General features: G+C 37.3%; 1 protein-coding gene across 1 annotated transcript in view; it reads left to right on the top strand.

Annotated features, from left to right (window-relative positions):
* Positions 1–751: 751 nt before the first annotated feature.
* LOC103259315 (leucine-rich repeat-containing protein 7-like) overlaps positions 752–22,393 on the top strand; it is a gene marked incomplete at its 3' end in the record, with an annotated part of 389,004 nt that continues 367,362 nt past the window's right edge. Inside the window, exon 1 of the mRNA XM_008056997.2 lies at positions 752–848. Coding sequence (XP_008055188.2) covers positions 752–848 — 97 coding nt within the window. The remainder of the gene's footprint in view (positions 849–22,393) is intronic.

Below are 22,393 nucleotides of genomic sequence, written 5' to 3'. Positions count from 1 at the left end.
CTGATTCAGTCATTAGCATACAATGAAAGCTGCAATTCCACTCTTAATAACTATATTTGAAATGTTAAAGAAAGATAATGCATATTCTTTCTACAGGATGATCTTATTTTTATAAATGTGCTTCCTTTACAAATAATTACTCTTTAGTCAATATATCTCCATTTTACTCAGCTTGGAGTACTATAACAAAATACTACAGACTTAGTGGTTTAAATTGCAAGACACATTTATTGCTTACAGTTCTGGAAGTTGGGAAGTTCAAGATCAAGGTGCTGGCAGATTTGGTTGCTTGTGAAGGCCCTCATCCTGGCTTGAGTATGGTATCCTTCTCCCTCAGAGAGGTCTAGTCTTTCTCCCTCTTCTTGCAGAAACACAGATCACATCCTTGGGGTCCCACCCCCATGACCTCTACTCAACCTAATTACCTCCCAAAGATCTTTCAAATCACATTAGGATTTGAGACTTTAATACATGAATTTTGGGGAGACACGGTCTTTAACTGAAAAATAAGCATAGGTTTCACGCACATGTGTTTTAGCACTGTTTATTGGAATGCCTTGGCAAAGTCAGGCACTCTCTAATTTACCATGGTCCCTGTTGCTCCCTACTGTCTTGTGCCTTGCCAGATAGTATTAATGGTGTAATCTATCAAGCTTGTGTAGTTAAATTCATGATTCTCCGTTTACATGATTTAGCTTATAAACATTTATCAACATTCTGGTGTTAGAATACCATTATTCTCTCTTACAGGATGGAGAACTTAATACGGGGAAGGAGTCCCCCACAATATCAGAGAAGCCCTTGTAAAGAAGTTCGTGCAGCCCTTCGGAAGAGGCCTGAAGAGGAGTGTAAGTATATTTAATAGGATTAACTGTGCTCTAAGTAGATTTTGGTGAGTAGCACGGTGAAACGAAATGTTTTGTCAAATAATAGAATATTTGTTGACTGAGTTGATATTTTAGAAACAAATTACCACGTTGCCTAAATGTAAGTGCTTACTTAGAACATTGCTTTCTTAGGGATGCTCCTCTGATATTTCAAGATTCTCCACAATAATTGGGTTTTATGTTCAAATGAGGATGGAAAAGGCTGCACAGTCTTCCACATCTTTCTTGGATGTGTATCCCATGCATGTGAATGACTCTGAGAAGTCCTGAAGTAAAGAAACTTCTGGAATGCAGTTAAAGTCAACATTTTTCAATTTCCATTTAACCACAGTGCTTTTCTAACATTTATTTTTTTTTTTCAAACTGAGAAGCCTTTGAAAACCACTGTATTAGAAAAAGAATAAGCATCTGGGGGTAAATATAAATCCGTTAGTCACTAAACTAAAACACTTGATTTAATTGAATTTAGAAAAAAAGTTTTGAAAGATAGATATGCTGTATCCCACCATAAACTCATGTAGTTCATCATCAAAATATTAAATATTAAATATGAAATTGTAGAGGCTTTATTTAAATATTTATGGCCCATTGCATATAGTTACATGTTGCATACTGTTGGCATAATATCCACATTTGAAGTTTAATAAGATGACCCATGATACTTTTGAAATCTGTTCTGGATCAGCGGTTGTCAAAGTGTGGTCTTCAGACCAGCAGCAGCAGCAGCAACTGGGAACCTGTGAAAAATAGATTTTGAGGCTGCAGTGTACACCTACTGAATCAGAAACTCTCAGAGCAGGGTCCAGTAAGCTGTATTTTAAGAAGCCCTGTAGGAGAGTCTAATGTAAGCTCAAGTTTGAAAACTATTCGCCTAGGACAAAGGATTGACTTCTGATGCTATGTAAATCATCATCTATACACACGTCTAATGATGTTTGGTCTATTTCATAATCAAATTTTATTGTGCTCTAAAGTAAGGAGCATACATTAAAAGACCTAATATGTTCCTAATAAGGTACATGATGCAACCATTGCTTCTCTTCTACATTCTCATCAATTGGATGGTGGCAGTCAGAGCAAGTGTTGAAGCATCACCGTAAGTACTCAGCAGGACTGTTACTGAACGTGGAAAGACATACTGAAAAATGAGAAATCTATCAAATTTCAGTCTCTTCCAGAGAGGTCTTTCTTGTCCCTTTTTCGTATAATGAGCAACACTTGCCCTGTTATAGACCAGTGTTAATTCTCTCAGAAAAAAGCCACTGCATTTTTTAATAATGGAAACAGCATATTACTCTACGAAATAGTTAAAACTGTTTACTTTAGAGACACAGAAAAGAGTTTTTCCCCTAAAGTGACACAATGTGATCAGCTGCATGACCCTGAATATTATTTTTTCAAATCTGAGACTCCGTTTATTTACCTGAAAGAAATGCATGTAATGAAAAAGCCTACCTTAAAGGATTGTTTTAAGAATTAAGGGAAATATTTATATTAAGTACTTGGTACAGAGCCTGGGATGTAGCAAGTGGTGTCTTTTCTTTCTCTGCTAGTTATTTTGTTCTTATTTCAAGCTAAACATTTGTTGGAGAATAGTAAGGCATGTTTTTGAAGCAAAATCCATTATTTTTAGAAACAATAATTCATGACAAGGAAAGTTTGCAAAATGCCATGAAGCTGAAATTCTTTTTTTTTTTTTTAAAAAGTATTTGACTAACTACACAAATAGGCCGCATGAAGGTGAAGTTCGGGCTTCTAGCTAGCTCTCACTCCCTGGTAATGGACCAGGAGGTGTCCTTTGTGTGGCCATGTGCCCCCATGTCTTTCTCCATCCTTCCCTCGCCTAGCAGTGCCTAGGAACTGCCAATCCCTCCTTAGTGCGAATGCGACTGTTTTTCAAGGCCCACTTGTGAGTGAGACTGTGTGGTGTTCACTTCTTTGTTTCTGTGAAAGCTCACTTGGTCCGATGGTCCCCAGATTTTGATGTGAAGTCCATGATTTTGCTCTTCTTTGTGACTGCATAACACTCCTTCGTGTACACATGCTGCAATTTCTTTTTCCAGTCCTATTTTGGTGGGTGATAGGGTTGGTTCCATGCCTTTGTGATTGTAAATAGTGCTGCTGTAAACACGCATGTGCAGGTGTCTTTTTTGCAAAATGATTTATGCTCCTCCAGATATATTCTCAGGGGAGGGATTGTCCTGGAACATATGGAAGGCCAGCTCTTAGTTCTTTTAGATGAATTCTTGCAGTGATATTCATAGTAGTTCATGTTAGATGGGAATTTGTCTAACACAATGGCATCATTATTCCTCTATGATTCTTCAATTCAGCATGGGATCTTCACCAAGACTTTCTTGGTCAACTCCCATAGAAAGCTGCCAGCCTCCTTGGAAAACCATCATAGAAAGGCAAATGACAGTGGCTTCTCTGAATTAAGAATTAAAAGGAAAAGGGAACTTGGCTCAGATTGCAGGATCCTCCAGAGTAAGGAGAGCACTTGGACATTTGGAGATGTTGCAAACAGAAAGATTTTGCTAAGTAGCATATTGTGTACCATTTGCTTTTATAGCCCTTCATATTCTCTTACAGTATTTTCTATTTTAGGATCAGCAGAAGTCAACAGATATTGCTTTCAGTTAATTATTCAATTTAAATCACATCTAGCCATGCTGCTTCTGTATAGTCAAGCAAAGTTTCAGTAAAAATAAATTGATCCTTATAGATGACTGACTTTTAAACATGCTTAATCTATTCCCCATTAGAAAACAAAATAAAAACTTGGTCCTCAAAGCCATAGACCTATTCAGCTACAGCTCTACACCCATGTTTTATTCCCAGGTAAATCTCCCAGAAGAGTCATTTATACTTGCTCCATTTACTTACCTCCCACTCATTCCTCCAAACCAGCCCGATCTGGCTCCTACCCACTCATGCCACTGGAACAGATTTTATTCAGATCACCAGTAATCTCTATGTTGCTGTAATAGTTTTCTATTGCTATGTACACATGTTCACAAACTTAGTATCTTAAAACAACACTCGTTTATTATCTCACAGTTTCTGGGAGTCAGGAATCCAGGCATTGAATCCAGACATGAGCTCCCTGTTTCAGGTCTCTGCAAGTTAAAGTCTCATCAGAAGCTCAATGGGGGAAATAATTCACTTCCAAACTCACTTAGGCTGTTGGCAGAATTTGTTTCCTTGTGGTGATATCACCAACAGTCTCCATTTGCTTGCAGCTAGCTGGAGGCACCTTTGCATTCTAGAGGCCTTCTGAAATTCCTCAAGACATGGACATCCTAAATTTGACTGCTTACTCAACTGCTTACTCAAGGAGAGACCCCTTTGTCTCTTTTAAGTCCTTTCATCTGATTAAGCCAGGCGCGTCCACGATAATCTCAACTTTGACTAACTCAGGATTTAGGGTTATGACTAGACCATCATCTTCGTCGTATTATATTGACTAGAAGAAAGTCACAGGCACAACTTGCATCCAAGGATAGGGAATTATACATTGTATAATTTCCTCCCCTTGCACCCTCAGGGTGCAATGATGGTTCTGCAGCCACCTTAGAATTCTGCCTACCATTTGCCAAGTCCATAAAACTTTTTTTCCAGAGCTTTTTTTCCTTGGCTTCTTACCCGAAATCAGTACTGCTGGTCATTTCCTCCTCTTGAAAACTGCTGTGGTCTAAATGTTTGTATTCCTCCAAAGTTTACATGTTTTTAAAAATTATTCAACAATGTGATGATATTACGAGGTAAGCCTTTGGGAGGAAATCTATGACAAAATAAATCTGCCAGCACATTGATCTTGGACTTCCCAGCTTCCAGAGTTGTGATAAATAAATTTTTGTTGTGTAGAAGCTACCTAGTTTATAGCATTTTGCATAGCAGCCTGAATGGACTCAGACAGAAATCCTCTAATGCCTTGGCTACCATAATACAGTACTTTCTCAGTTTTTTCGCAATGTGTCTGGTTACCGTGAACCTTCTCCTTCCCACCATTACATACTATTAATAGAACTTCAGAAAGGAGTTTGAAGTCTTTTTTCCAAATACACTGTCTCTACAAACAGTTTAGTTGTTCTTACAATCAGATGACTTACAGACTGATACCTTCAGCTCAGCTCTCTCTCTTTCGATCATCATGTGTACTTGATCCATTCTTCTGAATGTCTCAACAATGCCTCCTATTCAACAATTCCAAAACCAAATCCATAATCTTTCATTAAAACCTGAGCTTCTTCCAGTGCTTTCTATCTAAATGCTAGGCGCTGTTAACCATGCAGGCCCAAACAAACCCAGGATCATCTTTGACACCTTTCTTCTAGCCACTCAATTTCAAGGCCTCTCAATTTTGCCTCCTAAATATGTTTTGGATTTATTCACAAGTCACCTCTGCAAAGGTTCCAAGATTCTACGATATCCTTCCATGAGTGGCTTTCCTACCCACAGTTCTGGAACTTTTTATTTTAAAATGTCTTTCTATTACTCATTCAAGAATTACTTAATGTAGTTTATAAAAACTTACAGAGTCTAGTCTCATCTCACACTCTATTCTTTTTCCCTCTCTGCTCCAACCACACCAGCTTCCTTATAACCATTGATCATATTCAGTGATAGGTGAACAAAATGTGTATTTTAAATGATACAGGATCAGAAAAAAAATGCTCTGGAAAGGAAGAGTATGATTTCAGAAAATAATAAATGAAGAAACTAAAAGAAAAATTTAGAACATTTAAAATTTTTAATAATCACAAGAAGATAATTACTTTAACAAATAGCTGCAAGCTAAACAATATAGAAAAACAAGAATTAAAGAAAGAAAGAAAAATGAATATTGATAAGAAAGGAAATTATAAAATACCTAAAGAAAAAGAGTGGAAGTAAAATCTTTACTGGTGTTAATAAAAGAAGAATGTACATTGTAAAAATATTAGATATTAGAAATTTGAAGAAAAAATACTAGAAACATTTCATGAATACAAAGAAAAGATGACTAAAGAATAAATAATGAAGGGAAATAATGACGTATGTGGAGAAATAGAGAATGAAAATGCAACCTGAGAATCATGTTTTCCTAAGGAAAAATCAGGTCAATTCAAAGAAAAAATAATTAAAGATGTAATTGTATGCTTTAAAAAAAATTATTAAAACATCTGACTACATATTTAAGTGCCTTCTGGTATACCATACAAAAATAAGTTAAGTAAGATCCAAACTGAGGTACACCCAGACAAATATTCTGGACTTACATTGTCATCTCTTTGAGAAGCAAGAACTCTTATTTGTTATTATATCAACAATGCATAGCTTATTACCTGGCACTCAGGAGGTGCTTAATAAATATTTTAGGATAAATGGAAAAATGGGTAAATAAGTTAATTACTCAAATTTGAAACTGAATACATAGCACAAGAATCTGCTAGAAAAAGAAAGAGATGGGTTGGGGAAAAAAGAAAAAGAAAGAGAAAGGAAGGAAAAACGTAAGAGAGAGAAAAAGAAGAAAGGTCAAACTTCCAGTTCTAGAACAGAGGGCATAGACTCATCTTTCCCTGCTCCCTTCAAAACTTAACTAAGCACTCTGAAAATTATTCAACAGACCATGATAAAAGGACTCTGGAAACTTGAAGGTAGGTAGGTAGACTGGCTGGGACATCAGGATTTGAGGAAAGTAGACTGGCTGGGACATCAGGATTTGAGGAAAGACATGGTATGTTCCTTGAGTATGCTTTTTATCTCCAGTATATATCTAAAGTAGACACCAGAGAAGCCTGTAACTTGGTATTGTCAGGAGACGAAAAGAAAAAAAAAAGGCAAAAAAACATTTCGTCCAAAGTACTAGAAGAGAGGAAGAACAACAGAGACTTTTTGCAAGCCCTGAACTCTATTTTGTAATCCTGATTGATAGGCAGCTCAATTCTCCTGCAACTGCAGAACAGCAAGGCCCAAGGTCATCCCAGCCCTACTCTCCCTGAGGGGCAGACTTACCCAGGAACATTAGGGATATCAGAGAAGTAGTTTCAGCCCTGGCAAGTACCACCAGCAGAGTTTAAGCCGAAGTCGCAGCAGTGTCAAAAGAACAAAGTAGATGAGACTAGCATTAATATTATAAGAGATAAGAAAACTGTCACTAGAACTAAAGCTCACAAAGTACTCTAGAACCTATAATCTATACCTAAACAGGTGAATGCTTACTAAAATAAAAGATTTCAGTAGACTAAACATCTCCTAACATAATAAACCAAAATATTCAAAATGCAATTGAACATCACTCATCATACCATGAACTAGAACAGCCAAAATCTAAATGAGAAAAGACAATCCACTGACCCCAATAACAAAACTAATTAGATGTTGACGTTATCTAAGAAGGAAATTGAAGCATTCACCATAAAAATTCTTGAAGAGACAATCACATTACCTCTTGAGACAAGTGAAGAAAAACAGAAGAATCTCAGCAAAAGGAAAAAATAGAAGTTATAAAATGAGCCAAATGGAAATTATGTAACTGAAATGCATAATTACCAAAATAAAATTTCACTGAATGGACTCAATAGTAGAGTGAAAAGTGACAGAAAATAAATTAAGTGAACACAAGGATGAATAAAATTTCCTCAATCAAACAGCAAAAGGAATGTAGGCTAAACAAAAATGAACAAAGTCTTAGGGACTTGTGGAAAAATAAAACAAAATATCTGCTATTTGTATCATCAAAGTCCCAAGAAATGAAAAGGAGCATGAGACTGAGAAAAGTATGTATTTGAAGATGCAATGGTTGCAAACTCCCCCAAATTAGTAAAAGACATAAATCTAGATATTCAAGATGCAAAGTGAACTCCAAGGAAGATCCGCCTTCCAAAATTCAAACCAAGACATTTCATCATTAAGTTCTGGAGAACTAAAGACTAAAAAAATTCTTATACACTTCCAGATAGAAATAGCACATCACATATCAAGGCATGTCAATTAAAAATGGCAGTATATTTTTCATCTGAAACTATAGAGGCCAGAAGGAAATGACACAACATTTTTCAAGTATTATAAGAACTGCCAATTTTAAATCCTCTATCCAACTAAACCACTCTTCAACAAAGAAGGAGAAATAAAGTCATTTTAAGATGAAGGAAAATTGAGAGAATTTGTTGCTAGCAAACATTCCCCAAAAGAATGGCTAAACAAAACTCTCCAAACATAGTGAAAATGATTTACAGAAGAAGACTTGTACCTTCAGGAAGAAGAACAACAGCACAGATAAGAATAGAAGTAAGAAGCATAATATACTTCACCTCATTTTTTCATGGTTGAATAAAAAACTGTGCCACTATCTGGTATGGTGCATAATATCTAGAGAGGAAATAATTGAGACAATTAATACTTTTAAAGCTGAGAGAGCAAGGGACCCTAAATGGAAATAACTTTTTCTATTTCACTTGAAGTTGTATAACATTGTATACAGTAGACTGTAATTAATTGTGTAAGTATATCTGTAATACTTAGAGCAACCACTAAGAAAACTATACAAATTAATATACTCAGCAACATTATACATAAAGAAAAATTGAACTAAGAAAATGCAAGTAACTTGTAGGAAGGCAAGGAAAAACAAACAGAAGAGTAAGAAACCAAGAGAACAGAATAAAACAAATAATAAAATGGCAGACTTAAGTCCTTATATACCAATAACTACATTAAGTATAAATGATGTGAATACTGTAGCTAAACGACAGAGATTATAAGATTCTATAATTACATATTGCCTAGAAAAAGTTATCTTTAGATGCAAAGGCACAAAATGATTACATATAAAAGGATGGGGAAATATATACCATGCTACATTATTTAAATGAAAGCTAAACTGGCTATATTAATACCAAGAAAAAATGTAAGTCCAAAGCAAAACATATTACAAGGAATAAAGAAGGTCATTTCAAAATGATAAAGGGAATAATTCATCAAGAAGACATAATAATCCTAAAAGTGTATGTCCTCAATTTATTTTTATAAATTTGTATTTTCTTAAACTTTGTTTTATTAGTTTTGCTATGGTTCCTTTTTAATTATTTAGTTTTTATTCGGTTCAACTTAGTTTTCAAGAGTTAAGAAATCTGGGTAGTGCAATTGTGGTCTGCTTTTTAAAAAAAACTATTATTTTTATAGAAAGAAACACTGATGAAAGTGTAGTTTTACCTCAGATTAATCTAAGTCAACATTATGGATAAAAAAAATACACAGTGCCTGTTTACTGCATTTCTTTTTCTTGACTTTCTTTTTTCATCCTCCTCCTTCTTCTCCTTTTTTTTGTTTTTTGAGTTGGGGTCTTGCCCTGTCACTCAGGCTGAAATGCAGTGGCATGATCATGGCTCATTGCAGCCCCAACTTCCTGGGCTTAGATGATTTTTCTGCCTGAGCTTTCTGAGGAGTAGCTAGGACTACAGACATGCCCCACTATGCTTGGCAAATTTTTAAAAATATTTTTGTAGAGATAAAGTCTTACTATGTTGCCCAGTCTAATCTCAAACTAGGCTTAAGCAATCCTCCCACCTCTGCCCTTCAAAGTGTGGGGATTGTAGGCATGAGCCATACTGCTTTTGAATAATAACAAAAATGCCTTGAAACGTTTTCATGCCTTTTTTTTTTTTTTTTACCTTCAAGCGTAAACTATTCAAAGAACCCCCATAAGGTATCACATGAAAAGGCCAACCCCGAGAAACATAGCAATTCACCTCCATAAAGTAAGCATGAAAGAAAAAATCCCAAAGGCAGCAGGAGGGAAAGGTCAGATTACTTACTGGAGAAAACCCATCAAAATTATGCCAGACTTATCTACAGAGACACTACAGGCCAGAAGGGAGTGAAGTCCAATTTCAACATTCTTAAAGATAAACAATTCTAGTCAGGAATTTCCTACCTCACCAAGCTAAACTTCATCAGAGACAGAGAATTAAAGTACTTCACAGACATCCAATTCCTAAGAGAATATGCTGCCTCCAGACCAGCCCTTCAGAAGATGCTTAAAAAGATCTTGAACATAGGGGGAAAAAAAAAAAAGAGCTGTCATTCTCATCACAAAAGTACAGACAAATGCTGAGTTAACAGAGCATACACAGACCACCCATGAAAATGAAAACACACACATATATTAACACAAAAGTTAAAAGGAAAAACAACTCTGTAAGAGTTCCATGGCAGGGATAAACTCTCACATTCAAAAATCAACCTGAACATGAATGGACTAAATGTACCACTGAAAAGACATAGAGTGGCAAACTGGGTAAAAAGCAAACAAACAAAAAAAGGTACAATCCAACAATCTGCTTCCTCCAGGAAACTCATGTCACTGCAAAGGACACCCATAGACACAAGGTTGAAGGCTGGAAAATGACTTTTTATATGAACAGAAAACAGAAGAAAGCAGGAGTAGTTATTCTAATTAGACAAAGCAGCCTTCAAGCCACCAAAAGTTAAAAAGGACACTACATAATCATAAATGGCTCAATCCAGTAGCAAAGAATAGTCCTAAACATATATGCACCTAACACAGGAGCACCAAGTTTTATAAAAAAACTACTAAGTAAACTAAGAGAGGACATTGACTCTCACATAATCATAGTTGGAGACCTAAATACTCCACTAACAGCGTTAGACAGATCATCGAGGCAAAAAAATCAATAAGGAGATCCAGGCCCTCAACTTGATGCTAGATCAAATGGACTTTAAAATAGACACCTACAGAAAAGTTCACCCAACATCTACAGAATGTATATTCTACTCATTAGCACATGGAACATACCCCCAAATTAATCACATTCTCAGACATAAATCAAGTATACATAAATTCCAAAAGATTGAAATACTACCATGTGTTTTCTCAGATAACAGTGGAATAAATAAATATCACCACCAACATTATCCCTACAAAACACAAAGACATGGACACTAAACAACATGCTGCTGAATGACTTCTGGGTCCAAATGGAAATCCAGACAGAAATAAAAAGATTCCTGGAAACAAATGAAAACAAAGACACAACTTAGAATCTCTGGGATGCCATGAAGTCAGCATTAAGAGGAAAATTCATAGCATTGTAAACACATCTAGAAAAAAGAAAGATCACAAGTAAACAGACTAATATCATACCTAAGGGAGCTGAAGAGACAAGATCATCCAAATCTTAACTTTAGCATATGAATCTAGATGATTAATGAAAAATCAGAGATACAGGTCATAGAAGACAAAAATATCTTGGAAAAAAATCAGCAAGACAAAAAGCTGATTATTTAAAAGGATAAATAAGAATGATGGAGCCCTGGCCAGACTGATTAGAAAGAGAGAGAGAGAGAAAGTTCAAATAAACACAATTAGAAATGCAAAAGATGAAGTCACAACTGACCCAGAAGAAATTCAAAAGATTATCAGAGATTACTATGAATACCTGTATGCAAATAAACTTGAAAACCTAAAGGAAATAGAGGACTTAATGACATCATACAACCTCCCATAATTGAAACATGAATAATTGAAATTCTAAACAGACAAATAACAATGCAGGACATGGATTCAGTTATAAGAAATCCCCACCAAAAACAGCCCCAGATCTGATGACTTCACAGCTGAATTCTATAAGACATACAAGGAAGCTGATGCCAATTTTATCGAAAGTATTCCAGGCAATCAAGAAAGATGAAATTCCCCCCAAATCATTTTATGAAGATGACATCACACTGATACTCAAACCTGACAAAGATATAGCAAGGAAAGAAAATTACAGACCAATCTCCTTGATGAACATAGATGCAACAATTCTCAACAAGATTCTCACATATAGAATTCAATAACACATCTCAAGAATCATCCACAATGAACAAGTGGGCTTCATTTTTGGGATACAGAGCTGGTTCAAAATTTGCAAGACCATAAACCTACAATAACAGATGTAAGACACAGAACCACATGATTATATCATTAGATGCAGAAAAAAGTACTTCACAAAATCTAGCATCCATTCCTAATAAAAACCCTTGAAAACCTAGACATAGAAAGAACATTCCTCAAAACAGTAGGAGCTATCTATGATAAACCCATAGCCAACATTTTGCTCAGTGGGCAGAAGTTGAGAACATCCCTTCTGAGAACGGGAACAAGACAAGGATGCCAACTCTCACCCTTCCTGTTCAAATTAATGCTGGAAGTCCTAGCCCGAGCAATCAGGCAAGATAATGAAATTAGAAGTATCCAAATAGGAAAAGAGGAAGTTAAGCTATTCCTCTTGTGAATGATATGATGCTATACATTGAAAATCCAAGGGAGTCCCTCAAAAGCTTTCTTGCACTGATAAAAAACTTTGGTTAAGTTTCAGAGTACAGAATCAATGTGCAAAAGACAATTGCATTTCTATACATCAGTGATAAGCAGGTAGAAAACCAAATAAAAAGCACAATCCCATTCACAATAGCCACAAGAAAATGAACTACCTTGGCATCTACCTAACCAGAGAAGTAAAAGGCATTTACAATGAAAACTACAAAACACTGATCAAAGAAAGCAAAGATGTCACAAATAAAAGGAAAAACATTCCTTGAACATGGGTCGCAAGAATCAATATTGTCAAGATGTCCACCCTACCCAAGGAAATCTACAGATTCAAATGTAACACCCATCAAATTACATACATCATTCTTTTCAGACCTGAAAATGACAATATATAAATTCATATGGAAACAGAAAAGCCAAAACAACTGTCAGAAAAAGGAACACAGCAGGAGGTATCAAACTTCCAGGCTTTAAACTTTACTTCAAGGCTACAATAACTCAAACAGCCTGGTATTGGTATAAGATTAGACACACAGACCAGTGGAACAGTGTAGACATTCCAGAAGCAAAAACATGGTCTCACAACCAACTCATCTTCAACAACGCCACCAATAATTCTATACCTTGAAAAATCCAAGAGAATCTGTCAAAAACCTTTCACTGATAAAGGACTTTGGCATAGTCTCAGGGTATGAAATCAACATGGAAAAGACAGTTGCATTCTTATACACCAACAGCACACAGGCAGAGAACCAAATAAAAAGCACAATCCCATTCATAATAGCAACCAAAAAAAAAAAAAAAAAAAATACCACAACATCTTCCTTTTGGTTTTTTTCTTTTTTTAAAAAAAAATATTTTATTTTAAAGACTTAGGGTACAATTCAGGATTACATATACAAATGGTCATTGTACAGGTAATGTTTGGGCCTCAATTTGGCCCCCGCTTCACCTGGTTTGAGATCAAGTACCCTTATTGATGAAGTACGCCCAAACTCCTCAGCAATTTCCCACTACTGCCAATCCCTTTCTTGTAGTATTATGATAGTTGTTTGGGGTCCACTTATAAGTAAGAACATGTGGTACAGTTCTTTGTTTCTGTGATAGATCACTGAGTATTACAGACTCTAAATCAATCCAAGTTGCTGTGAAGTTCATAATTTTTGTCCTTTATGGCTGCATAATAGTCCTTTGTGTATATGTACCGCTTTTTTAAAAATCCAGTCTACTTTTGATGGACAACATCATTGGTTCCATGTTTTTGCTATTGTGAATAGTGCTGCAATAAATATGCATGCACAGGTATCTTTTTTATAGAATGATTTGTGTTCCTCCAGGTATGTTCCTGGAAGGGAGATTGCTGGGTCATGTGAGAGGTTATTTTTAGATCTTTTAGGAATCACCACACTATTTTCCACAGAGGTTGTACTAGTTTACACTCCCACCAACATGTAGAAGTGTTCCCTTTACCCCTCCTCTCCAGCATCTGTGTTTTTTTTTTGAGTTATTGATGATGACCATCCTGACAGGAGTTAGGTGATATCTCAGTGTGATTTTAATTTGCATTTCTTTCATTTTTCTTTAATTTGATTAGTGAGACTCAGCATCTTTTCATGTATCTGTTAGCTGCACGTATGTCTTCTTTTGAGAAGTGTCTGTTCATATCTTTTGCCCACTCTGTAATGGGACTGTTCATTTTTTTTCTTTTCAGCATGTTTTAGTTCCTTATAGATCCTAGATGTTAGGCCTTTGCCAGACTACGATTGGCAAATATTTTCCCCAGTCTGTTGGCTGTCTCCCTGCTCTCTTGATGGTTTCTCTGGCTTTGCAGAAGCTTATCAGTTTGATGAGGTTCCACGTGTCTATCTTAGCTCTTATGGCATGGGCACTTGGGGTTTTGACCAGGAATTGGTTGCCAGTTCCAATTTCCATCAGGGTATCTCCTGCATTTTCTAAGATTCTTGTAGTTTGAGGTTTTATGTTTAGGTCTTTGATCCATTTAGAGTTTATTTTTGTGTATGATATGTAGGGGTCATATTATCTTCTGCATGTGGTCGGTCAGTTTTCCCAACACCATTTACTGAATAAGTTCTCTTCTACCCAATGTTTGTTTGTGGAGGCTTTGTTGAAGATGAGTTGGTTGAGAAATTGAGACTTTGCTTCCAGAATCTCTGTCTTGTTCCATTGGTCTAAATGCCTGTAGCAGGCTGACTTGATTATTGTAGCCTTATAATAAAGTTTAAAGTCTGGAAGTGTGAAACCTCCCACTTTGTTTCTTTTGCTGACGGTTGTTTTGACTATTCATGACCATTTATGTTTCCATATGAATTTCTGTATTGTTGTTTCCAGGTCTTAAGAAGAATGATGCTGGTAATTTAATGAGTATTGTGCTAAATTTGTAGATCACCTTGAATAGGATAGATGTAGTACCAATGTTGATTCTTCCAATCCATGAACATGGAATATTTTTCCATTTGTTTGTATCATCTTTGATTTGTTTGTATCATTGTCTTTCCAACGGAAATTGGAACTGGCAAACAATTCCGGATCAAAACCCCAAGTGCCCATGCCATAAGAGATAAGATAAACAAGTAGGACACCTAATCAAACTGAAAAGCTTCTGCAAAGCAAAAGAAACAATCAAGAAAGCAGGGAGACCTGTGCATGTTTGTTGCAGCACTATTCACAATTCAAAAAACAGCAGATGCTGGGAAAGACAAGGGGAAAAAGGAACACTTTTTCTCTGTAGGTGGGAGTGAAAACTAGTACAAACTCTTTTAAAGACAGTGTGGCAATTCTTAAAAGATATAAAAATCGACCTTTCATATGACCTAGCAACCCCCCTTCTGGGAATATACCCGAAGGAACTCAAATCACTCTATGAAAAAGATACCTGCACTCTCATTTTTATTGCAGCACTATTCACAATAGCAAAAACATGGAACTGACCATGCTGTCCATAGAAAGTGGCCTGGATGAATAAGTGTAATACATATACATGATCGAATATTATGCAGCAATATAGAAGAACAAAATTATGAACTTTGCAGCAACTCAGATGGATTTAGAGTCTCTAATACTGAGTGATCTTTCACAGTAACAAAGAACTGAGTACCACATGTTCTCACTTCTAAACAGACCGTGAACAATTATTATAAGACTACAAGAAATGGATTGGCAGTAGTGGGAAACTGCCAGGGGAGGGACAGGGGGCATACTTCGTCAGTAAGTGAACCTCATCTCAATCCAGGCAAAGTGGGGACCAAAGCTAGTTCTAAACTTTACCTGTACAATGACTATTTGTATACTTAATCCTGAACTGTACGCCACATCTCTAAAATTAAATAAAATAAGATAAAATAAAATAAAAAGAAATCAAAATAACAATCACTGGGGAAAGGAGACCATATTTAGCAAATGGTGCTGAGAAAACTGGCAAACCCCATGCCAAAGTTGAAACGGGACCCTTACCTATTGCCATATACAAAAACAAACTCTACATGGATCAAAGACCTAAATATACAACCAAACTGTGAGAATCATAGAAGAAAACATAGTAAACACCCTTATGCACATTGGAGTAGGCAACAAATTATTGACCAGTTCCCCAAAAGCAAATCCCATAAAAGTTTCAACAGATAAGAGAAATCTCGTCAAAATAAACTATTAGGAGGATAAAGAGACAACACACAGAATGTACAAAATGTTTGCAAGTTATGCATCTGATAAAGGCCTAACATCCACAATCTACAAGGATCTACAAGGAGCTCAAACAAAGTGAAAAGAAAAAAAACAAGCAACCCCATTAAAAAGTGGGCAAAGACTATGAACAGATACTTCTCAAAAGAAGACATAAAAGCAACCAACAGACACATGAAAAAATACTCAGCTAATCATCAGTAAAATGCAAATCAAAGTTGCAATAACTCCTAACTCCAGTAAGGATGGCTCTCATTAAGTCAAAACAACAGATGTTGGCACGGTATAAAGAAAAGGGAACGCTTCCACACTGTTTGTGGGAGTGCAAGCTAGTCCAACCGTTATGAAAAGCAGTGTGGCAAGTCCTAAAAGAACTAAAAATTGACCTTCCATTTGCTCTAACAATCCCTCTTCTGGAAATATACTGGAGGAGCATGAATCATTCTACCATCTGCACACACATGTTTAGTGCTTCACTATTCACAAATAGGAAAAACATGGAACCAACCCTCCTGCCCATCAAAAGTAGACTGAATAAAAAAATGTGGTACATATACACAATGGAGTATTTCACAGCCATAACAAAGAACAAAATCTTGGACTTTGCAGCAAATTGGAGAGAGCTGGAAACCATCATACTAATTGAACTACCACAGAAACAAAGATCTGAATACCAACCACATATTCTCACACTGACGTGGACCCTGAATGGTAGTCACATGAGCACAATGGAGGAATTAGCAGTCGCTAAACACATATGACATGTATGTGTAGCTCCACAAATTACAAATTAATACATGTGCTGCCATTTCAGAGACACTGAAGTAAACATTCCCACCCAGCTCTGCTCATCTCCTGAGTGAGGTGCACCCATTCCAGTCTTCCCTACTCATCAGGGCTTAGATTCTTCATTAAAGGTGACTATTTCTTAAGTTCTATAACAAAACCTAGAGAAGAAAGTATAGGATTTTAGAACACAGGGGCTGAAGAGAAACAAGCAGTCAGTGAGTACTTGTTCTCTGTAATAGGAAGCTAGAAAGTCTTATTAAATATGCTTTCTGTTACTATATTGGATTGTGGTTAAAACAGTGTTATAGCAATAAATTAAAAACTGAAGTTGTGCTCAGTTGAATTTTACCTGAACATTCAAAATTAATGAATTCAATTGACTGCTTATTTTAGCATAAGTGAAAACAAGATTAAAGGGAGATTACATCAAATCAGATTTACAGCCTGAATGTTCTTGGACCTTTAGAAAAGTAAAATTGAGCTAGTGCAAATTTGGTGTCAAGTTGAAGGATATCATTCAAGGTGAGAATAAAAATTCCAGCAAAGAACTTACCAAAAGTGCGTCTTAATCTCTTCTCTGGTAGGTAACTCTGGTCCAGCTTCCCTAGTTACTTTTGCAGCCAAACTCCTCCTGAGATGCTTCATAGGATACAATTTTTAAAAAGATCCATGGACACTTATTTTCTAGCACCTCCAGCCAAGCAAATCACTCACTTGTATTATCTTTGAGGAGTAACTCCAATCAAGCTGTAAAACCTTCAACATAAAAGTATTTCCAGATCGCTGCCCTCAGTAACTGGAAGGAATCGAGAGATCTTTGGATGCCCAGAAAAAAGTAGGAAAAAGTCAGAAATGATATTTAGGTGAGGGGTTTGAAAAGCATGTTTCAACCACTATCTGTTTTTGCTGAGGATTAGTTTTGTTGCCTGATAAAGAACATTGCCAAATAAAATGCCAGCTCTTTCCATGTCCTTCCTCTTGTTTTGCTCATAGCCACCTTGTTTTTCATCTCTCCTTTATGAAAGCTTCCCTGATGCCTGTTCTGCTCTCTTTCTCCTATCTGTTCCTGAAACACTTCTAAGAGATTTTTAAGGTAGCACTTATCTATTTTATCCCGCATGTCTGTTTCTTCCCCATTGGTTGTTAAATTACTAAAGGCTGATAGACACATCTTATTAATCTGTTTATCACCAGCATTAAGCACAACATTAGGAAATAGTCATCATTCTAATAAAAGCGTACAAAATCAAAAGGAGTGCATTGTCAAAAATACAGTTTGGGCCAGGCACGGTGGCTCAAGTCTTTAATCCCAGCACTTTGGGAGGCTGAGGTGAGAGGATTGCCTGAGCCCACAGATTCAAGAACAGCCTGGGTGACTTTTCAAGACCTCATCCCTACAATAAATAAAAAAACAGCCAGGCATGGTAGTGTACACCTGTAGTTCCGGCCACTTGGAAGGCTGAGGCGGAAGGATCACCCGAGTCTGGCAGGTCAACACTAGGGTGACTGTGATTGTGCCACTGCACTCCAGACTGGGTGACGGAGTGGGACTTCACCTCAAAAAAAAAAAAAAAAAGATATAATTTGGTTCATGGGTTCATGCCACAATAAATGTAGTTAAAAATACCTTGGAACTTAAGGATATCCAGTAGCAATAGTTAACTCCGACATTCATAGACAGTTTTGAAACCAATTGAGGTATTGACAGGGTATCCAGCAGTTAGAGATGAAGCATTGGCTTTATTGTTTATGAAGGCTAGATTGGAGGGCAGAGTTGAGATGTTTGGCAACAATGAGGTTCTTCATAGTATACTCTAGATATGGGTATACTTATCCACCTAAACATAGCAGTACAGAGAAACCACAGACTTCTTCTGGGGAATGTATCCTTTCAAACACACAGCACTGAGAGGCAGATCAACATAGTGTATCTTTTCCAAAGCAGCTCCATTCCAAAGAAGGATGGAGAAAAGAACTGGATTATATATGCCTAGCTCTCCTCTAAAATTTACTAAGCCACTTCGCTCCCTAATAGGAGTTAGAAAATAGATTAAAACGTCGAGTGTTGAGGAAATCCCTCCACACAGAAAGCAGATGAATGCATACTTAGCAACTCCACTTTTAACATTCTCTAGAATTTTTCTCTTTTGCCGTTGGGCTTGAGCATTAAGCTCTTAGACAACTGGGGCGGGGAGCTGGGATTCATTAGGGCAGTCCCTATTCAGATATCAGTCTTTACTTTTTAATGAGTTCTTCTGGGATCATTAGGGACAGAGAGGAATAGTGTAGACTTAATTTCAAGACCACTGTGAACCAAAGTCTTGATGCTTTATTTCATACTTTGCTGACAACTCAAATTATGTCCTACGTGGCTGTGAAAGTTTCTGCAGTAAGGTCAAGTTATATTCATTTATTCAACAAATACTGACTTAATCTCTGCTGTGTCCCTCTCCCTCTTCTGAGTTCTTATGATACATAGTGTGATAGTTAGTTTTATACATCATCTTGACTGGGTCACGGATGTCTGGATATCTGGCTAGACATTATTTCTGGGTATGCCTATGAGGCTGTTTCCAGGAGAGATTAGCAATTTGATTGGTGGGTGGAGTAAAGTAAATGGCCCTCACCAGTGTGGGTGGGTATCATCCAATTTATGAGGACCTGAATAGGAAAAAAAAATGTGGAGAAAGGTTCAATTAACTGCCTGACTGCCTGAGCAGGGACATCAGTCTTCTCTGTCCTTGGTGTTCCTGGTTTTCGGCCCTGCAGACATAGGCTGGAGTCTACACCATTAGCTCTCGGCTTTTATGTCTTTAAGTTATACCAGGGGCTTTTCTGGATCTCCAGCTTATAGACAGCAGATTGTGGAATTTCCCAGCCTCTATAATTTTGTAAGCCAATTCCTGATAATAAATCTCATTTTATGTATATTCTATTAGTTTTGTTTCTCTGGAGAGCCCTGACCCATACACAGTGAATAAAAATTTAAAAGGCCGAGGTAGAAGGATCGCTGGAGCCCAGCAGGTCGAGGCTGTGGTGGCCAGCAGCGGCCACTGCACTCCAGTCTGGGTGACAGAGTGAGACTCCCACTCAAAAAAAAAAAAAAGAAAAGTGAACATCGTTTTCAACAGTTATGTGGTTACTGGGAAAAGCCTAATTAAACAAAACACATAAGTTGTAATACATTAGAAGGTGATTCACATAATGGAAAATGGAACAAAGTTACAGGATTTAAAAGTCAGGGTAATTCCAAGTCGGGAGAACAGAATAGGCCTTGTGCAGCAGGAGACATGTGAACAAGCAGGCAAAAGAGTGACTCCGCCAGCCTCCTAATCACCTGGCATCCATCATTTGTGCATGCGAACTCAGCTGGGGCAACTCTGCCATCCTGAGGAGAATTTGGCTTGATGCATTTATGAAATATGGAGGAACAGTCACCTTGGCATACTGTCTTCTCTCTCAGAGGCTGTGAAGACACTTTCGCATTTTTCCAAAGGTCAGAAGCTTGGCAGTGGTCTACACCCAAGTCATCAGAGCTTGTTTGCGGTGCCTTTCTTTCCCATGCCTGATTTTCAGATCTTTAGTGTTTGTCTTTCCCCCTTGAACATCAAGGACAGCTTGCACATGAGTCTGTCTGATAGCATGGTTTCTACTAGATCTGCTGAGGAGGGGTCTTCCATCTTGGAGCCCTAGTGACTGTGGCTGTGTGTTGTGGAACTGCTCAGGTTTGCCCAACTTCTGGCATTTTTGTCTGTTTCATCCTGAGAATTAGCCCCATCACATTCCTGACTTAAAGCAGCCATCCTTATTTTAGAAATGTGTGCCCCTAGGGACTTGGTGAGAATAAATGTCTGCTCTTTCAGGAAACTCACTTTCCTCAATAGAAGAATTCATTTCTGCGGTGTCTTTTTCACAAAAGTGAAACAGAAACAGTGTTTCTTTTCTCTTTTGTTCTACTGCCCTAAGGGTAGGGTTGGCACACAAATTATAAGACACGGAATTAAAATTGAATTTAAGATAAGCAACAAATAATTTTTTAGTATGCCCCATGCAGTGTTCAGGGCACACTTATACTAAAACATTATTCACTGCCTATCTGAAACTCAGATTTGACGGAGTGTCTGTTCTAGTCAGGGTTCTCAAGAGAAAGAGAACCAATAGGAAGTGTGTATACTGAGAGAGAGAGAAAGAGAGAGAGACCATTTGAATTAATACTACAGTCCATAGTCTGGTAATTAGCCTCACCACACTCTCTCTATTAAACTATTTTCTCGATATTAGTATAAACTTCTCAGCCACCTTCTCTACTGACTCTTTATCAACACCACTACTAATCTTGACCACCTGATTACTTCCTTTGATAATTATAGCCAGCCAAAACCATTTATCAAAAGAACCACTCACACGAAAAAAACTATATATCTCCATGCTAATCACACTCCAAGCTTTTCTAATCATGACTTTTACAGCCACAGAGCTAATTTTCTTCTACATCCTATTTGAAGCGACTCTAATTCCCACACTAATCATTATTACACGATGAGGAAATCAAACAGAACGACTAAACGCCGGCCTTTATTTTTTATTTTACACACTAATTGGATCACTCCCCTTAGTCATCGCTCGTGTTGATACCCAAAATCTCCTAGGATCGCTAAATATAATAATTAACGCTCTCATTAGACCGAAGCTTTCCAACTCTTGGTCAAATAGCATCCTCTGGTTAGCCTGCATAATAGCCTTTATAGTAAAAATACCCCTATACGGACTTCACCTGTGACTACCTAAAGCCCATGTCGAAGCCCCAATTGCAGGATCCATAGTCCTTGCAGCTATTCTACTTAAACTTGGAGGGTACGGAATAATACGAATTACAATTATTCTAAACCCCCCAATAGAACACATGGCCTACCCCTTCCTAATACTCTCTCTATGAGGCATAATTATAACTAGCTCCATCTGTCTGCGTCAAACAGACTTAAAATCACTCATTGCCTACTCCTCAGTTAGCCACATAGCTCTTGTTATTGTAGCAATCCTTATCCAAACCCCATGAAGTTTCATCGGAGCCACCGCTCTTATAGTTGCCCACGGTCTCACCTCCTCCCTATTATTTTGTCTAGCAAATACAAACTACGAACGAGTCCACAGTCGAACAATAGCACTAGCCCGTGGCCTTCAAACCTTATTACCTCTTGCAGCAACATGATGGCTCCTCGCCAGCTTAACCAACCTGGCCCTTCCCCCAACAATTAATTTAATCGGTGAACTGTCCGTAATAATAGCAGCATTTTCATGGTCACACCTAACTATTGTCTTAATAGGTCTTAATACTCTAATCACCGCCCTATATTCCCTATATATACTAATCATAACTCAACGAGGAAAATACACATATCATATCAACAATATTATGCCCCCTTTCACCCGAGAAAATACATTAATAATCATACACCTATTTCCCTTAATCCTATTCCCAGAGAGAGAGAGAGAGAGAGACAGAGAGACAGAGAGACAATGAGAGATTGATTTGCTTAAAGGAATTGGCTCACATGATTTTGGAGGCTGGCAATTTCAAAATCTGCAGGGCAGACTGACAGGCTGGAGACCCAGGAAGGCGCCTATGTTGCATTTCGAGCTTGAAGGCTACCTGCTAGCAGAATTCCTTCTTCCTGGAGGCCAATCTTTTTCTGTCAGT

The sequence above is a fragment of the Carlito syrichta genome, unplaced genomic scaffold, assembly GCF_000164805.1.
Source record: "Carlito syrichta isolate Samal-C Ts95f unplaced genomic scaffold, Tarsius_syrichta-2.0.1 Scaffold302595, whole genome shotgun sequence".
Classification (NCBI taxonomy): Eukaryota; Metazoa; Chordata; class Mammalia; order Primates; family Tarsiidae; genus Carlito; species Carlito syrichta.
This window is presented reverse-complemented; position numbering and strand designations above follow the sequence as displayed.